The sequence below is a fragment of the Papaver somniferum genome, chromosome 1, assembly GCF_003573695.1.
Source record: "Papaver somniferum cultivar HN1 chromosome 1, ASM357369v1, whole genome shotgun sequence".
Lineage (NCBI taxonomy): Eukaryota > Viridiplantae > Streptophyta > Magnoliopsida > Ranunculales > Papaveraceae > Papaver > Papaver somniferum.
In genome coordinates, this window is record NC_039358.1 from 226,345,238 (window position 1) to 226,364,264 (window position 19,027).

At 36.4% G+C, this 19,027-nt stretch overlaps 3 protein-coding genes across 3 annotated transcripts; 2 read left to right on the top strand and 1 right to left on the bottom strand.

Annotated features, from left to right (window-relative positions):
* Positions 1-2,542: 2,542 nt before the first annotated feature.
* LOC113362357 lies at positions 2,543-3,334 on the bottom strand. Its single transcript, XM_026605200.1, has 2 exons — positions 2,992-3,334; positions 2,543-2,898 (listed from the first exon to the last, which is right to left on the bottom strand). Exons 1-2 carry the CDS (start codon positions 3,332-3,334, stop codon positions 2,543-2,545), a joined length of 699 nt encoding a protein of 232 aa, XP_026460985.1.
* A 2,934-nt stretch (positions 3,335-6,268) lies between these two features.
* LOC113362373 (cyclin-dependent kinase F-4-like) lies at positions 6,269-7,558 on the top strand. The gene has a single exon (XM_026605201.1). It carries the CDS (start codon positions 6,269-6,271, stop codon positions 7,556-7,558), a length of 1,290 nt encoding a protein of 429 aa, XP_026460986.1.
* A 7,939-nt stretch (positions 7,559-15,497) lies between these two features.
* Positions 15,498-16,784, top strand: LOC113362389 (cyclin-dependent kinase F-4-like). The gene has a single exon (XM_026605202.1). It carries the CDS (start codon positions 15,498-15,500, stop codon positions 16,782-16,784), a length of 1,287 nt encoding a protein of 428 aa, XP_026460987.1.
* Positions 16,785-19,027: the final 2,243 nt, after the last annotated feature.

A 19,027-nucleotide genomic window follows, 5' to 3' on the forward strand; every position in this document is an offset into this window, starting at 1 on the left:
CGATAATTTTTGACGAAGTCTAGAATCCACACATTCATTTGCTATCAAAATTCCATCAAGAATTTGTCTTCCTTTAATAAAACTAGATTGAGTTGTTGAGATTAGAGTAGGAAGGTATACCTTTAAACGCTCACTTTTGAAATGATTTTGTACACATTGCCAATAAGACTAATAGGCCGAAAATCTTTTACTTCTTCTACACCCGTCTTCTTAGGGATAAGCGCAATAAAATTATTTTTCAATGACGAATGAAGAATATTTTGGTCGTGAAATTCTTCGAAAACCTTCATCAAATCTTCTTTTCGAAAATCCAAACAAACAAGAAAGAACTTCATAGGAAATCCATCCGGACCCGGAGCACGAACAATTCATAAATCTTTAATTGCATTCTTAATTTCTTCTTCACAAAAAGTCTCTCCAACCATATGCTTGCATTCTCATCAATACTCTTTAGACACATATTTTTGATTCTTGGACACTTGTTTGAAATTTCTTTAAATGCTAACTCAAAATGATTTGCGATACCCAACTTGATTTCTTTTTTGTTTTCGGTCTATCGACCATTGATATGAAGGTTATTGATGTTGTTAAAAGCTCTATGACCCCTAACTACTCGAAGAAAATGTTTGGTGTTTCTATCTCCATCTCGAAAGTATCTAATTCTTGACTTTGCCGCATCATTATGCTTTGACGACGATGAGCCACATCAAACTCCATTTTAGCCGTCAAAAGCATGTCTTCTTCACCTTCGGTAAGACCCCTTTCATCATCTAGTTCATCTAACTCTCTCATCTTGGTAAGTGCCAAGTCAATTGCCCTATCAATGTTCCTAAAGACGTCTCGATTCCACACCTTCAATTTCTCCTTCAAAGCATGTAACTTCTTTGAAAAAAATTCACCCGCCGTGCCTACAATTCCCAACCAATATTGTGAATTCTTTTCTTATTGTCATGATCCATAAGAAATTTCTCACAATTCTATCAATTTTCTTAGTTATGGATCAAGGAGCAAGAAAAATAGAGAGATAATAAATGGGTAGACTAGCTAAAACACTTTTGATGAGAGTTAACTTACCTCCTGTTTCTATTGGTTTTCCATTCCAAGAAGTAACTCTTTTCCCACAAATTTCAAGTGTTTTTCCCCATTTTTGATTGCCTCCTACCTTGTTTCCCTAAGGTAAGCCAAGATATATGCTAGGAAAACTCGCATATTTGCATCCTAGCATGTTAGCATAATTTTCAACATCCTCCTCGACCGCGACTCCAAATAAGCTACTTTGAAAGAAATTTATCTTCAAACCAGAAGTTAACTCGAAACAAAGAAGAAGGTAGCGAAGGTTATCAACTTGTTCTCTCTTAGCATCAAGAAAAATGATAGTGTCATCGGCAAATTTCAAGTGATTTATTTTTGTTCCCCCCTCCTTGACGGAAAAACCCGAGATTTGATCATGTTCTTGTGATTTACTCAACATACAACTTAAGACTACACAAACAATATTAAAAAGAAAAGGAGAAAGAGGGTCTCCTTGACGAAGTCCCTTTTCACTACCGAATAACCGAAAGACGATCCATTAACAAGAACCGAGAACTTCGAGAATGTTAAACAATTTCTAATCCAAGCCCTCCAAACACCACCAAACCCCATTTTGCACAAAAATTCATTTAAAAAATTCCAATTCACTTTATCAAACGCCTTTTCAAAATCAAGCTTGCAAACCAACCCCGATAATTTTTGACGAAGTCTAGAATCCACACATTCATTTGCTATAAAAATTCCATCAAGAATTTGTCTTCCTTTAATAAAACTAGATTGAGTTGTTGAGATTAGAGTAGGAAGGTATACCTTTAAACGCTACACCAAAACTTTTGAAATGATTTTGTACACATTCCCAATAAGACTAATAGACCGAAAATCTTTTACTTCTTCTACACCCGTCTTCTTAGGGATAAGCGCAAAAAAATTATTTTTCAATGACGAATGAAGAATATTTTGGTCGTGAAATTCTTCGAAAACCTTCATCAAATCTTCTTTTAGAAAATCCCAACAAACAAAAAAGAACTTCATAGGAAATCCATCCGGACCCGGAGCACGATCAATTCATAAATCTTTAATTTCATTCTTAATTTCTTCTTCACAAAAAGATCTCTCCAACCATATGCTTGCATTCTCATCAATACTCTTTAAACACATATTTTTGATTCTTGGACGCTTGTTTGAAATTTCTTTAAATGCTAACTGAAAATGATTTGCGATACCAAACTTGATTTCTTCTTTGTTTCCGGTCTATCGACCATTTATATGAAAATTATTGATGTTGTTAAAACCTCTATGACCCCTCACTACTCGATTAAAATGTTTGGTGTTTCTATCTCCATCTTGAACTCCATTTTAGCCGCATCATTATGCTTTGACGACGATGAGCCACATCAAACTCCATTTTAGCCGTCACAAGCATGTCTTCTTCACCTTCGGTAAGACCCCTTTCATCATCTAGTTCATCTAACTCTCTCATCTTGGTAAGTGCCAAGTCTTTGTTTCCGGTCTATCGACCATTGATACGAAGGTTATTAATGTTGTTAAAAGCTTTATGACCCCTCACTACTCGATGAAAATGTTTTGTTTTTCTATCTCCATCTCGAAAGTATCTAATTCTTGAATTTTTCCGCATCATTATGCTTTGACGACGATGAGCCACATCAAAATCCATTTTAGCCGTCACAAGCATGTATTCTTCACCTTCGGTAAGACCCCTTTCATCATCTAGTTCATCTAACTCTCTCATCTTGGTAAGTGCCAAGTCAATTGCCCTATCGATGTTCCCAAAGACGTCTCGATTCCACACCTTCAATTTCTCCTTCAAAGCATGTAACTTCTTTGAAAAACATTCACCCGCCGTGCCTACAAAAGAAAAATATTCCCACCATTCTTTCATTAAAGAAATTATGTTAGTTCCTTCTAGCTAAGCTAATTGAAATCGAAAAGGGCAAGCACCCCAATCCGAATCCTTTGAGCATAACTCAATGGGAAAATGATCCGAAAAAGGTCTTGCAAGTCGCTTGAAGTTGATATTTGGAAAATGATCTTCCCAATCCGACGAGAAAAGAAAACGGTCAATTTTGCTCTTCTTATTAGGTGGCCTACTCCAAGTATACTTCGCACCGGAAAGAGGTAAGTAGACAAGATCCAACTCATTACATAGGTCATCAAAGAATTTCATTGAATTCGAAGCTCTACGACAACCCCTCCTCTCCACCATGTATCTTATATCGTTGAAGTCTCCACCGAAACACAAAGGCATTCCATTCCAATAACCATGCAAGGTAGCTAGCTCCATAAGAATTTTTTTTTTTCGTTCACATTGCAAGGACCATAAACACCAATTAAGACCCAACGGAAGTTATCCTACAAATTCGACAAGGGATACTTATAGTAAAAGTTCCTTCAAGAAAGTCATCAACCTCAATCAAATCTGAATTCCATATCAACAAAATTTCGCCCGATCTTCCATCAGAATTTAAAGCAATCCACTTGCACGGAGTCGCACCCCAACATTGACGCACAATCTTATCGTTACAAGCACTAAGCTTGGTCTCTTGAATCATAAGAATTGTAGGCTTCCACCGTTGCACAAGAGTTTTTTAACTTCGATCATTTATTAGGCTCGTTAAAACCATTAACATTCCAAGAAATTATGTTAAACATTTAAATTTATTGCAACCCCGTACAAACCAAACCTTAAAACAGGAGCAATCAAGATCCTTCCTTTTCTCCCGCCGAGAGCTCATCTTTAAAAGCATTAGCATGATCTAAGATTGTGTTTGTAACAAAATCTTTTTCTTGTTCGGTGAATACAATACCCGGAGGGTGACCGGAGTTTTTAAGTTTGCCATAAAGGGTATTAAATTTATCCGACATACCTTTAGCCACCTTTGAATAATCACCGGATGCATTAATATTACTTCTCGCACTACCACTTGTACGTGATGACGCATCATCAGTATCTTCATTTGAAGAGTTAATTTGCTTGCCAAACTCACTTCTTGACACGGAGTTTGCAGCCTCCAAAAAAACTTCATTGTCAGAAACATTTTGGCTGTTATTGTTACTTTTCTTCGTAGAGTGCACAATTTCATGAGCAACAATGATGTTGTTCGAGATTTGTCCAGAAGACAAAAAGGCATATTAAATAGGTGAAATAGGTGAAATGAACTTTTCTAACATTTCCATGAATCTGTTAGCCAAAAGTTTAGTATTACATAAACTTATCAGTCTACACTCAATCGGAGACTTGTGTGTTTCGGTTTTAGGAATTAGGAATAGGAAAATTTTGTTTCCTTATCCAAGATTTATTTTGGAAAGAAAATTTTAAACACAAAATTGGTTAAAAAGACCAAAATCAGCAATTCCTTGGTGAAAAGGACATTTACATTTTGATACTTTTTAAATGGACAAAACTGTAAAAATAGCCAGGATGTAAACAGTTTCATCCTACACATTTTCAAATACTTTTTTTTATTTTTAATTTACATCAGGATGCATCCAGTTTCATCCTTGCTATTTTTTAAGTTTAAGTCAGGATGAATCCAGTTTCATCTTTGCTATTTTTTTGGTGTCCATTTCACCCATACTAATTTTTACTGTCCATTTGAACCATGTTTTAAAAATATTTGGACAAATGATCCATTTTTCGAATATTAAACTACTGCCGCCACTTGATCAACACAGTGTAGTTAAACTCATTTTGCTCAAAGCCCCTGGCCACCATCGACTCAAACAGTTTAATGTTTATCTTGTCCACCAATTGAAATAGCTCCAAGCATCTTCCGCGATCCTATCTTTACAATGTGAACTATTAAGATAGTAAAAGTTATCACATTGGGTGAAATCCCTCAATCTTTCATTTCATCAAAATGTCTTCTTGCTTCACCATGTAGGCAGTGTCCATGAATCATACAATACAATAATATGTCTTTGCATTTCCTCTAGTAACTATCTCGTCAAAGAGTATCTTTGCCTCATTCAACCGGCCTGAATTTCGATGTCCACTTATGAATAAAAGAAGTATAAACAACTACATCCGGTACAACATTCAAATCTCTATATATCTCATTGAACAGAACCTGAGCTCCATCAATTAATTAAACCTCCTCTTGGGAGTGTATTTATGATCGCCGTTGGGGGCTCAAACATGGCCGAGAGGTAAATGGTCGCCTGTAAGGGCAAACCCTCATAGTTGACTATTCGACCATCCAAAAATGTGCAAATATAGGATTTGTGCACTCCATTAACTTTTGTTTTTACCAAGAGCAATCTTAGCTTTTATAAATACAAAGATAAGGATTTACAACGGCAGAGAAGTACGAATATGCGGTTTTAGCTATCGGACAGTGATGATAGAGTTTGTGAACCATTTTGGACCAGAACACTAGCCTCTATATGAAACATGCCATAATTAACAAGGGTTCATACACACACAAAGAAAAAAAGAAAAAGAAAAAAGTAAACTAGAGATCATTTAACTCACTTAGGGAGAGAGAGTGTTTAATAACAAAAAAATTAACGGAGTCACATAGTGAAAGATGCCATCATGATCAACGAGTAGACGCATCTGAATATCATGTTGACCATGTAGGCAGTGGCCATGAATGATACAACTATATGTGGTTACATTTCCTTTACTAATTAACCATCTCGTCCAGGAGTCTCTTTGCCGCATTCAAGCAGCCTGAATTGCAAAATATAAGTGTAAAAAACTACATCCGAATCATACAACATTCAAATATCTATGTATTTCATTGACGAGAACCAGAGCTTCATCAATTAACAGAACAGCGCAACCTACTCTGACCTTGGAACTAGGTTTACAGTTTACTTGAGTTTTGGGTTCGAAAAAAGTCAAAACTAGGAACCGACTATTAATTCTGGTCAAATTTCCGTATTTGTGTTTCCGTATTCTCTCCAAAATATCAAAATTTGGAATTACGCTATGTACCGCCTGGAAACATTACCCAGATAGACTCGAACACTGTTTCCTAGTAGCTCTATAAGTTTTTTTTTCCCTTATATATAAATGGGCGCATGCATATAGCTCTTGTATCCCAGTTTTCATTGTTTCTTGATCCGCTTCTTGAAATAAAGAGTTTCATCAGTTTTTTCCTTTTCTTTCATGTTTCATCAGATAAGTAAATTCATTGAAGCCGTTTCAGGTAAAGAGAAGAAGAAAAATTGAAGTTCGTATTAAGTTTTTCTTCGACGATTTGGTATAAGCATGGAGTATTGTAGTTATACTCTGACTGATAAAGTTGGCGAAGGAACCTTCGGATACGTATGGAAAGCTATAGATAATCTAAGTGCTGATGGTTCTGAAATTGTAGCAATAAAGGAGATGAAGAAATTATATTCGTCCTTGGAAGAATGCCTTGAACTTCCAGAAGTCAAGGCATTGGTTAAACTCTATGGGGATCCGAATATCGTCGGACTCAGAAAACTCATCTTTGACAATCAGGTGTTATATTTGGTCTTTGATTACGAAGAATCTACTCTGTATCGCCTTATGCATGATAAGATCAATCTTTGTACGGATGCTGAGTTACTAAACGGGTTATTGGAGAACAGGATAGGCCTTTTTTCGGAGTCTCAGATACGACGCTGGTCTCGTCAAATCTTGCTAGCTCTTGCACAGATGCATCGTCCTGGTGGATATATGCATCGAGATCTAAAACCAGATAACTTGCTGGTCGCTAGAGATGGAGATTCAATAAAGATCGCGGATTTTGGTCAAGCTAGGGAAATTGATTCTAAATCACCGTGTTCAGATTATGTTACTACACGGATGTACCGCGCACCTGAAGTGCTGTTAAACTCGGTTTCGTATACCTCTGCTGTTGATATGTGGGCAGTTGGGGCTATAATGGCCGAACTGTATTCGTTTCGTCCTCTTTTTCCTGGTAAGAATCGAGCAGATCAGCTGTATAAGATTTGCAGTGTAATCAGAAGTCCAACTTATGAGTCGTGGGCAGAAGGAATACAACTTGCCAATTGGTGTGGTTACAAGTTTCCTCAAGTACATCCATATGGTATTTCTACAATGATACCATCTGCTAGTCATGAGGCTATAGATCTGATTAAATCCCTTTGTTCTTGGGATCCAAAAAACAGACCAACAGCTATGGAGGATCTGAAGCATCCTTACTTTGCGCCCGATATGCGTGAATTGCCAGAAGCGACAACAAATGCAAAATTGGAGCAGAGAATATATCCTAGTCAGACTTGCTTTGGTGAAAAACTTCTTGTCCCTTTCTCCCCTGTTAGAGATATTACAATTGAAGATATGTTAAAGAGGGTTTGGGCAGAGGATACAAGTGCAAAGTTCGCGCAGAGAATATATCCTAATCAGACTTGCTTTGGTGTAGAACTTTTTGGCCCTTTCTCCCCTGTAGGAAACATGACAAGCCAAGATCTGTTTGAGAGTGTTTGGGGTTGCAGTTTAGATGCCTCTTTCAGAGAGATAACTCATCAGGAGAAGCAGACAGCAGCAGCAGCAGCGCATGCTTTCTAAAGTTGGGGATCGGCAAAGATGATGCAACAAAAGTTTATGAAGATTCTTTGATTTGTTTAATAATTAACTTCCCCTTATTTTCTTCGGAAAGTGGGTCATTTGTCCAAATATATTTAAAACATGGTTTAAATGGACGAGTAAAAATTTGTATGGGTGAAATGGACACCAAAAAAATAGTAAGGATGAATCCAGTTTCATCCTGACTTAAACTTAAAAAATAGCAAGGATGAAACTGGATGCGTCCTAATGTAAATTAAAAATAAGAAAAAGTATTTGAAAATGGATAGGATGAAACTGTTTATATCCTGACTATTTTTAAATTTTTGTCCATTTAAACAATATTAAAATCTAAATGTCCTTTTCACCCAAGAATTGTTGATTTTGGTCTTTTTAACCAATTTTGTGTATATTTTTGTCTTCGTTTTTCTTTTAAAGCTTTCATGCATGGCTTATGTTCATGCTTTTTTAACTTAGAGTGAGCAAGAATTTGAAAAAAAGTGTACGAAACTTAATGCTGATATTTTGATACTCTTTCTTCGACTCTCGATTGTGCTTTTAAGTAAAACTAAAAGATACTGAAATAAAATAAAATAATAACAATAAAAAAAACTAAGTTTCTAACAAGAAAGATTGTTCCCTGGTTCCACACTAAGTTGAGTACAATAGGTATGAGTCGTATGACCCTAGATTGAACCACTTCCGAGTTTCCACCATTGCACTCCATACAGTGATTGCACGGATAGTTGGACTAAACCCTTGGTTAGAAGCGATAAGCGGGTGAGTATTATGGGTGAGTATTATTCATACAAAACCAAATTGTTGTCTTAACTGAGATTACAAGCATCATTAATTACTGTGTCTGGATCATTTATACCATCATGATATTAGTTACTGTTTCCATGACCATAGTATCCCTTGCCAGAAGCTCGTGGAAATTGTTTCTTTCCCTAGTCACAGTGGTCATGATTTCATTTATTTGAGAGAAAAAGTGAGTGTTCCGGCAATGTGTAAGGCCCAGTGCTAAGCTTCAATATGAACGATGGAGTCATGGGAGTTGGGATTTCCAACAGCATTTTAAATTTGAGTGGTCGTTTATGTAGTTGATTCGCTAATTGATTGAAAGAAAAGGAAGATAGAATTTTATCCTGGAAAACGAAAAGTAAAAACTCAGTTTCTAACACAAAAAAAAAAAATTGTTCCCTGATTCCGCACTAAGTTGAGTACAGTAGATATGACCTGAAAATTGAAAATATAAAGAATTCTGACAAAAGAGGGCCTGGAAACATAAAGGAGGTAACAACTAGAGATTCTCCTTAGCCCAACGTTTAATATTTTCACTCTGAAGATGGCTCCTTTTTGATTTTGACGCAACAACACATGAATATATCTTCTCAAGTGAACAAATAAAACCTCGATACCTACAAAATACATACAATCTTTATTATTATTAGGCATGATTTTCAGCTCGTCATTTCCCATTGATGTGCCTCTTCTTAACTTTTGCCATTTATTTCCAACAAAAAGAAGGAGGAAAACCAACTCATGCAAAATAAATAAATGAATTCAGTTCTGATAACTTCACATTGATCTGCATATAACCCAAATAAAGCTTTCACCTAATATGATCAGCCAAACCGCGGTCATTAAAAAAATAGATGCAACATCAAATTAGCAGCTCGTCAAAGAAAATGCATATTTGTTTAGAAGAATATGTTGGAAAGTGGGTACTCAGAGGATGAAATTCAGAGAACAGAAAAGAATGTTGTGTCACTAAGCTTCAAAGCCTTTTGATTCTTTTTAGAAAATATTTCGACCATTCCCAAATAATTGGCGAGTGCAATTAGTCAATGAATAATGCTTTTAGGATATGATGAAGCCCTAACAACGTTGTTGGATTCAAGAGTTGTACTCCCTTGATCCAATCAAAAACACACGGTATTTAGAGTCTGATGATGCTTATATAGAGAACATAGATTTTTGATGTGTTGAAATGGGAGAAGGCCTTCGCTATTTAAAGAGGAATTCATGTCTTTCGGAGATGTCTTTCTATCTTCAATAGACGCTTTCAACAGGTATCCATTAATGGTATCTCTTGAAACAAACCCTATGGGAAGCTACACATCGATAAAACGTTTTGGTAACCGATACAGGTCGAATACATCCGGGAGTTACCACCCCCTACCCCCGGATAGCGGCAAACATTTATGAAAATATTCAACAGAATAGAGCATTTCGAATGTAGATACGACCTATTAGTTTTTAACATCGACAAGATCTACAAGCAAGAAACTGCAAATGTTATTGACAGATCTATAGAGGTTATTGTTCTATATAAAGAAACAACAAGAGTAAAAATAACAAATACCCCTAACCTAGAAGTTGTAAAACAAAGAAAGTAAATAAAGATAAAGACGAGTTACAAATAGCACATTTTTTACACGGAATAAATAAGAAAACAGACTTATACTGCTAACACTCCCCCTCAATCTGATGGAGGGTGAAAACAATGCATCATTTGACAAGACAAGTTGTAAAAGGTAGTAGAAGCAAGTCCTTCGGTGGAGAGGTCAGCTAGCTGTCGAGAAGAAGGTATGACTGAACTACAACAATTCCATCATCTATCAAATCCGAAAAAAAAGTGATAATCAACTTCAATGTCTTTTTTCATAGTTTGAGAGTATCTTTTCCTAGACATAAACGCTCACCGTACACCATCTTCCCTAACTTCATACATACTAGCCACCACGACTTCCTTGGTCCTTGAAGCTTCATAATCCAAAGGAAACATATCACATAACCATCCTGCACCAAGCCAAGAGTCATCCCAAAATCTAGTTTTCTTACCCGCTCCAATCTTGAATCTAATACTTTTATTGAAATCTTCAAGATATGATCTTCCTCCATAAAGCATCTTTCTCCACGCCAAAGCGCCACCACCATTTTTTTAGCAAAGCCGAGTTCACTTGCTTAGCTCTTCTTATACCACCACCTTTTTCTTTTGGTTTTGAAGACAATTCCCAACCAATATTGTGAATTCTTTTCTTATTGTCATAATCCATAAGAAATTTCTCACAATTCTATCAATTTTCTTAGTTATGGATCAAGGAGCAAGAAAAATAGAGAGATAATAAATGGGTAGACTAGCTAAAACACTTTTGATGAGAGTGAACTTACCTCCTGTTTCTATTGGTTTTCCATTCCAAGAAGTAACTCTTTTCCCACAAATTTCAAGTGTTTTTCCCCATTTTTGAGTGCCTCCTACCTTGTCTCCCTAAGGTAAGCCAAGATATATGCTAGGAAAACTCGCATATTTGCATCCTAGCATGTTAGCATAATTTTCAACATCCTCCTCGACCGCGACTCCAAATAAGCTACTTTGAAAGAAATTTATCTTCAAACCAGAAGTTAACTCGAAACAAAGAAGAAGGTAGCGAAGGTTATCAACTTGTTCTCTCTTAGCATCAAGAAAAATGATAGTGTCATCGGCAAATTTCAAGTGATTTATTTTTGTTCCCCCCTCCTTGACGGAAAAACCCGAGATTTGATCATGTTCTTGTGCTTTACTCAACATACAACTTAAGACTACACAAACAATATTAAAAAGAAAAGGAGAAAGAGGGTCTCCTTGACGAAGTCCCTTTTCACTACCGAATAACCGAAAGACGATCCATTAACAAGAACAGAGAACTTTGAGAATGTTAAACAATTTCTAATCCAACCCTCCAAACACCACCAAACCCCATTTTGCACAAAAATTCATTTAAAAAATTCCAATTCACTTTATCAAACGCCTTTTCAAAATCAAGCTTGCAAACCAACCCCGATAATTTTTGACGAAGTCTAGAATCCACACATTCATTTGCTATCAAAATTCCATCAAGAATTTGTCTTCCTTTAATAAAACTAGATTGAGTTGTTGAGATTAGAGTAGGAAGGTATACCTTTAAATGCTCACTTTTGAAATGATTTTGTACACATTCCCAATAAGACTAATAGGCCGAAAATCTTTTACTTCTTCTACACCCGTCTTCTTAGGGATAAGCGCAATAAAATTATTTTTCAATGACGAATGAAGAATTATTTGGTCGTGAAATTCTTCGAAAACCTTCATCAAATCTTCTTTTAGAAAATCCCAACAAACAAGAAAGAACTTCATAGGAAATCCATCCGGACCCGGAGCACGAACAATTCATAAATCTTTAATTTCATTCTTAATTTCTTCTTCACAAAAAGTCTCTCCAACCATATGCTTGCATTCTCATCAATACTCTTTAGACACATATTTTTGATTCTTGGACGCTTGTTTGAAATTTCTTTAAATGCTAACTCAAAATGATTTGCGATACCCAACTCGATTTCTTCTTTGTTTTCGGTCTATCGACCATTGATATGAAGGTTATTGATGTTGTTAAAAGCTCTATGACCCCTAACTACTAGATAAAAATGTTTGGTGTTTCTATCTCCATCTCGAAAGTATCTAATTCTTGACTTTGCCGCATCATTATGCTTTGACGACGATGAGCCACATCAAACTCCATTTTAGTCGTCACAAGCATGTCTTCTTCACCTTCGGTAAGACCCCTTTCATCATGTTGTTCATCTAACTCTCTCATCTTGGTAAGTTCCAAGTCTTTGTTTCCAGTCTATCGACCATTAATACGAAGGTTATTGATGTTGTTAAAAGCTTTATGACCCCTCACTACTCGATGAAAATGTTTGGTGTTTCTATCTCCATCTCGAAAATATCTAATTATTGACTTTTTCCGCATCATTATGCTTTGACGACGATGAGCCACATCAAACTCCATTTTAGCCGTCAAAATCATGTCTTCTTCACCTTCGGTAAGACCCCTTTCATCATCTAGTTCATCTAACTCTCTCATCTTGGTAAGTGCCAAGTCAATTGCCCTATCAATGTTCCTAAAGACGTCTCGATTCCACACCTTCAATTTCTCCTTCAAAGCATGTAACTTCTTTGAAAAACATTCACCCGCCGTGCCTACAACAGAAAAAGATTCCCACCATTCTTTCATTAAAGAAATCATGTTAGTTCCTTCTAGCCAAGATAATTGAAATCGAAAAGGGAAAGCACCCCAATCCGAGTCCTTTGAGCATAACTCAATGGGAAAATGATCCGAAAAAGATTTTGCAAGTCGCTTGAAGTTGATATTTGAAAAATGATCTTCCCAATCCGACGAGAAAAGAAAACGGTCAATTTTTCTCTTCTTATTACGTGGCCTACTCCAATTATACTTCCACCATGTATCTTATATCGTTGAAGTCTCCACCGAAAAACAAAGGCATTCCATTCCAATAACCATGCAAGGTAGCTAGCTCCATACGAAATATTTTTTTTTTCGTTCACATTGCAAGGACCATAAACACCAATTAAGACCCAACGGAAGTTATCCTCCAAATTCGACAAGAGATATTTATAGTAAAAGTTCCTTCAAGAAAGTCATCAACCTCAATCAAATCTGAATTCCATATCAACAAAATTCCGCCCGATCTTCCATCAGAATTTAAAGCAATCCACTTGCACGGAGTCGCACCCCAATATTGACGCACAATCTTATCGTTACAAGCACTAAGCTTGGTCTCTTGAATCATAAGAATTGTAGGCTTCCACCGTTGCACAAGCTTTTTTTAACTTCTATCGTTTATTAGGGTCGTTAAAACCATTGACATTCCAAAAAATTATGTTAAACATTTAAATTTATTGCAACCCCGTACAAACCAAACCTTAAAACAAGATCAATCAAGATCCTTCCTTTTCTCCGGCCGCGAGCTCATCTTTAAAAGCATTAGCATGATCCAAAATTGTGTTTGTAACAAAATCTTTTTCTTGTTCGGTGAATACGATACCCGAAGGGTGACCGGAGTTTTTAAGTTTGCCATAGAGGGTATTAAATTTATCCGACATACCTTTAGCCACCTTTGAATAATCACCGGATGCATTAAGATTACTTCTCGCACTACCACTTGTACGTGATGCCGCATCATCAGTATCTTCATTTGAAGAGTTAATTTGCTTGCCAAACTCACTTCTTGACAAGGAGTTTGCAGCCTCCAAAGAAACTTCATTGTCAGAAACATTTTGGCTGTTATTGTTATTTTTCTTCGTAGATTGCACAATTTCATGAGCAACAATGATATTGTTCGAGATTTGTCATGAAGACAAAAAGGCAGATTACACAGGTGAAATGAACTTTTCTAACATTTTCATGAATCTGTTAGCCAAAAGTTTAGTATTACATAAACTTATCGGTCTACACTCAATCGGAGATTTATGTGTTTCCGTTTTAGGAATTAGGAATAGGAAAATTTTGTTTCCTTATCCAAGATTTATTTTGGAAAGAAAATTTTAAACTACTGCCGCCACTTGATCAACACAGTGTAGTTAAACTCATTTTGCTCAAAGCCCCTGACCACCATCGACTCAAACAGTTTAATGTTTATCTTGTCCATCAATTGAAATAGCTCCAAGCATCTTCCGCCATCCTATCTTTACAATGTGAATCTATTAAGATAGTAAAAGTTATCACATTGGGTGAAATCCCTCAATCTTTCATTTCATCAAAATGTCTTCTTGCTTCACCATGTAGGCAGTGTCCATGAATCATACAATACAATAATATGTCTTTGCATTTCCTCTAGTAACTATCTCGTCAAAGAGTATCTTTGCCTCATTCAACCGGCCTGAATTTCGAAGTCCACTTATGAATAAAAGAAGTATAAACAACTACATCCGGTACAACATTCAAATCTCTATATATCTCATTGAACAGAACCTGAGCTCCATCAATTAATTAAACCTCCTCTTGGGAGTGTATTTATGATCGCCGTTGGGGGCTCAAACATGGCCGAGAGGTAAATGGTCGCCTGTAAGGGCAAACCCTCATAGTTGACTATTCGACCATCCAAAGATGTGCAAATATAGGATTTGTGCACTCCATTAACTTTTGTTTTTACCAAGAGCAATCTTAGCTTTTATAAATACAAAGATAAGGATTTACAACGGCAGAGAAGTACGAATATGCGGTTTTAGCTATCGGACAGTGATGATAGAGTTTGTGAACCATTTTGGACCAGAACACTAGCCTCTATATGAAACATGCCATAATTAACAAGGGTTCATACACACACAAAGAAAAAAAGAAAAAGAAGAAAGTAAACTAGAGATCATTTAACTCACTTAGGGAGAGAGAGTGTTTAATAACAAAAAAAATAACGGAGTCACATAGTGAAAGATGCCATCATGATCAACGAGTAGACGCATCTGAATATCATGTTGACCATGTAGGCAGTGGCCATGAATGATACAACTATATGTGGTTACATTTCCTTTACTAATTAACCATCTCGTCCAGGAGTCTCTTTGCCGCATTCAAGCAGCCTGAATTGCAAAATATAAGTGTAAACAACTACATCCGAATCATACAACATTCAAATATCTATGTATTTCATTGACGAGAACCAGAGCTTCATCAATTAACAGAACAGCACAACCTACTCTGACCTTGGAACTAGGTTTACAGTTTACTTGAGTTTTGGGTTCGAAAAAAGTCAAAACTAGGAACCGACTATTAATTCTGGTCAAATTTCCGTATTTGTGTTTCCGTATTCTCTCCAAAATATCAAAATTTGGAATTACGCTATGTACCGCCTGGAAACATTACCCAGATAGACTCGAACACTGTTTCCTAGTAGCTCTATAAGTTTTTTTTTCCCTTATATATACATGGGCGCATGCATATAGCTCTTGTATCCCAGTTTTCATTGTTTCTTGATCCGCTTCTTGAAATAAAGAGTTTCATCAGTTTTTTCCTTTTCTTTCATGTTTCATCAGATAAGTAAATTCATTGAAGCCGTTTCAGGTAAAGAGAAGAAGAAAAATTGAAGTTCGTATTAAGTTTTTCTTCGACGATTTGGTATAAGCATGGAGTATTGTAGTTATACTCTGATTGATAAAGTTGGCGAAGGAACCTTCGGATACGTATGGAAAGCTATAGATAATCTAAGTGCTGATGGTTCTGAAATTGTAGCAATAAAGGAGATGAAGAAATTATATTCGTCCTTGGAAGAATGCCTTGAACTTCCAGAAGTCAGGGCATTGGTTAAACTCTATGGGGATCCGAATATCGTCGGACTCAGAAAACTCATCTTTGACAATCAGGTGTTATATTTGGTCTTTGATTACGAAGAATCTACTCTGTATCGCCTTATGCATGATAAGATCAATCTTTGTACGGATGCTGAGTTACTAAACGGGTTATTGGAGAACAGGATAGGCCTTTTTTCGGAGTCTCGGATACGACGCTGGTCTCGTCAAATCTTGCTAGCTCTTGCACAGATGCATCGTCCTGGTGGATATATGCATCGAGATCTAAAACCAGATAACTTGCTGGTCGCTAGAGAAGGAGATTCAATAAAGATCGCGGATTTTGGTCAAGCTAGGGAAATTGATTCTAAATCACCGTGTTCAGATTATGTTACTACACGGATGTACCGCGCACCTGAAGTGTTGTTAAACTCGGTTTCGTATACCTCTGCTGTTGATATGTGGGCAGTTGGGGCTATAATGGCCGAACTGTATTCGTTTCGTCCTCTTTTTCCTGGTAAGAATCGAGCAGATCAGCTGTATATGATTTGCAGTGTAATCGGAAGTCCAACTTATGAGTCGTGGGCAGAAGGAATACAACTTGCCAATTGGTGTGGTTACAAGTTTCCTCAAGTACATCCATATGGTATTTCTACAATGATACCATCTGCTAGTCATGAGGCTATAGATCTGATTAAATCCCTTTGTTCCTGGGATCCAAAAAACAGACCAACAGCTATGGAGGCTCTGAAGCATCCTTACTTTGCGCCCGATATGCGTGAATTGCCAGAAGCGACAACAAGTGCAAAATTGGAGCAGAGAATATATCCTAATCAGACTTGCTTTGGTGAAAAACTTCTTGGCCCTTTCTCCCCTGTTAGAGATATTACATTTGAAGATATGTTAAAGAGGGTTTGGGCAGAGGATACAAGTGCAAAGTTCGCGCAGAGAATATATCCTAATCAGACTTGCTTTGGTGTAGAACTTTTTGGCCCTTTCTCCCCTGTAGGAAACATGACAAGCCAAGATCTGTTTGAGAGTGTTTGGGGTTGCAGTTTAGATGCCTCTTTCAGAGAGATAACTCATCAGGAGAAGCAGACAGCAGCAGCAGCGCATGCTTTCTAAAGTTGGGGATCGGCAAAGATGATGCAACAAAAGTTTATGAAGATTCTTTGATTTGTTTAATAATTAACTTCCCCTTATTTTCTTCGGAAAATGGGTCATTTGTCCAAATATATTTAAAACATGGTTTAAATGGACGAGTAAAAATTTGTATGGGTGAAATGGACACCAAAAAAATAGTAAGGATGAATCCAGTTTCATCCTGACTTAAACTTAAAAAATAACAAGGATGAAACTGGATGCGTCCTAATGTAAATTAAAAATAAGAAAAAGTATTTGAAAATGGATAGGATGAAACTGTTTACATCCTGACTATTTTTAAATTTTTGTCCATTTAAACAGTATTAAAATCTAAATGTCCTTTTTACCCAAGAATTGTTGATTTTGGTCTTTTTAACCAATTTTGTGTATATTTTTGTCTTCGTTTTTCTTTTAAAGCTTTCATGCATGGCTTATGTTCATGCTTTTTTAACTTAGAGTGAGCAAGAATTTGAAAAAAAGTGTACGAAACTTAATGCTGATATTTTGATACTCTTTCTTCGACTCTCGATTGCGCTTTTAAGTAAAACTAAAAGATACTGAAATAAAATAAAATAATAATAATAAAGAAAACTAAGTTTTTAACAAGAAAGATTGTTCCCTGGTTCCACACTAAGTTGAGTACAATAGGTAGGAGTCGTATGACCCTAGATTGAACCACTTCCGAGTTTCCACCATTGCACTCCATACAGTGATTGCACGGATAGTTGGACTAAACCCTTGGTTAGAAGCGATAAGCGGGTGAGTATTATGGGTGAGTATTATTCATACAAAACCAAATTGTTGTCTTAACTGAGATTACAAGCATCATTAATTACTGTGTCTGGATCATTTATACCATCATGATATTAGTTACTGTTTCCATGACCATAGTATCCCTTGCCAGAAGCTCGTGGAAATTGTTTCTTTCCCTAGTCACAGTGGTCATTATTTCATTTATTTGAGAGAAAAAGTGAGTGTTCCGGCAATGTGTAAGGCCCAGTGCTAAGCTTCAATATGAACGATGGAGTCATGGGAGTTGGGATTTCCAACAGCATTTTAAATTTGAGTGGTCGTTTATGTAGTTGATTCGCTAATAGATTGAAAGAAAAGGAAGATAGAATTTTATCCTCGAAAACGAAAAGTAAAAACTCAGTTTCTAACACAAAAAAAAAGATTGTTCCCTGATTCCGCACTAAGTTGAGTACAGTAGATATGACCTGAAAATTGAAAATATAAAGAATTCTGACAAAAGAGGGCCTGGAAACATAAAGGAGGTAACAACTAGAGATTCTCCTTAGCCCAACGTTTAATATTTTCACTCTGAAGATGGCTCCTTTTTGATTTTGACGCAACAACACATGAATATATCTGCTCAAGTGAACAAATAAAACCTCGATACCTACAAAATACATACAATTTTTATTATTATTAGGCATGATATTCAGCTCGTCATTTCCCATTGATGTGCCTCTTCTTAACTTTTGCCATTTATTTCCAACAAAAAAAAGGAGGAAAACCAACTCATGCAAAATAAATAAATGAATCTCAGTTCTGATAACTTCACATTGATCTGCATATAACCCAAATAAAGCTTTCACCTAATATGATCAGCCAAACCGCGGTCATTAAAAAAAATAGATGCAACATCAAATCAGCAGCTCGTCAAAGAAAATGCATAATTGTTTAGAAGAATATGTTGGAAAGTGGGTACTCAGAGGATGAAATTCAGAGAACAGAAAAGAATGTTGTGTCACTAAGCTTCAAAGCCTTTTGATTCTTTTTAGAAAATATTTCGATCATTCCCAAATAATTGGCGAGTGCAATTAGTCAATGAATAATGCTTTTAGGATATGATGAAGCCCTAACAACGTTGTTGGATTCAAGAGTTGTACTCCCTTGATCCAATCAAAAACACACGGTATTTAGAGTCTGATGATGCTTATATAGAGAACATAGATTTTTGATGTGTTGAAATGGGAGAAGGCCTTCGCTATTTAAAGAGGAATTCATGTCTTTCGGAGATGTCTTTCTATCTTCAATAGACGCTTTCAACAGGTATCCATTAATGGTATCTCTTGAAACAAACCCTATGGGAAGCTACACATCGATAAAACGTTTTGGTAACCGATACAGGTCGAATACATCCGGGAGTTACCACCCCCTACCCCCGGATAGCGGCAAACATTTATGAAAATATTCAACAGAATAGAGCATTTCGAATGTAG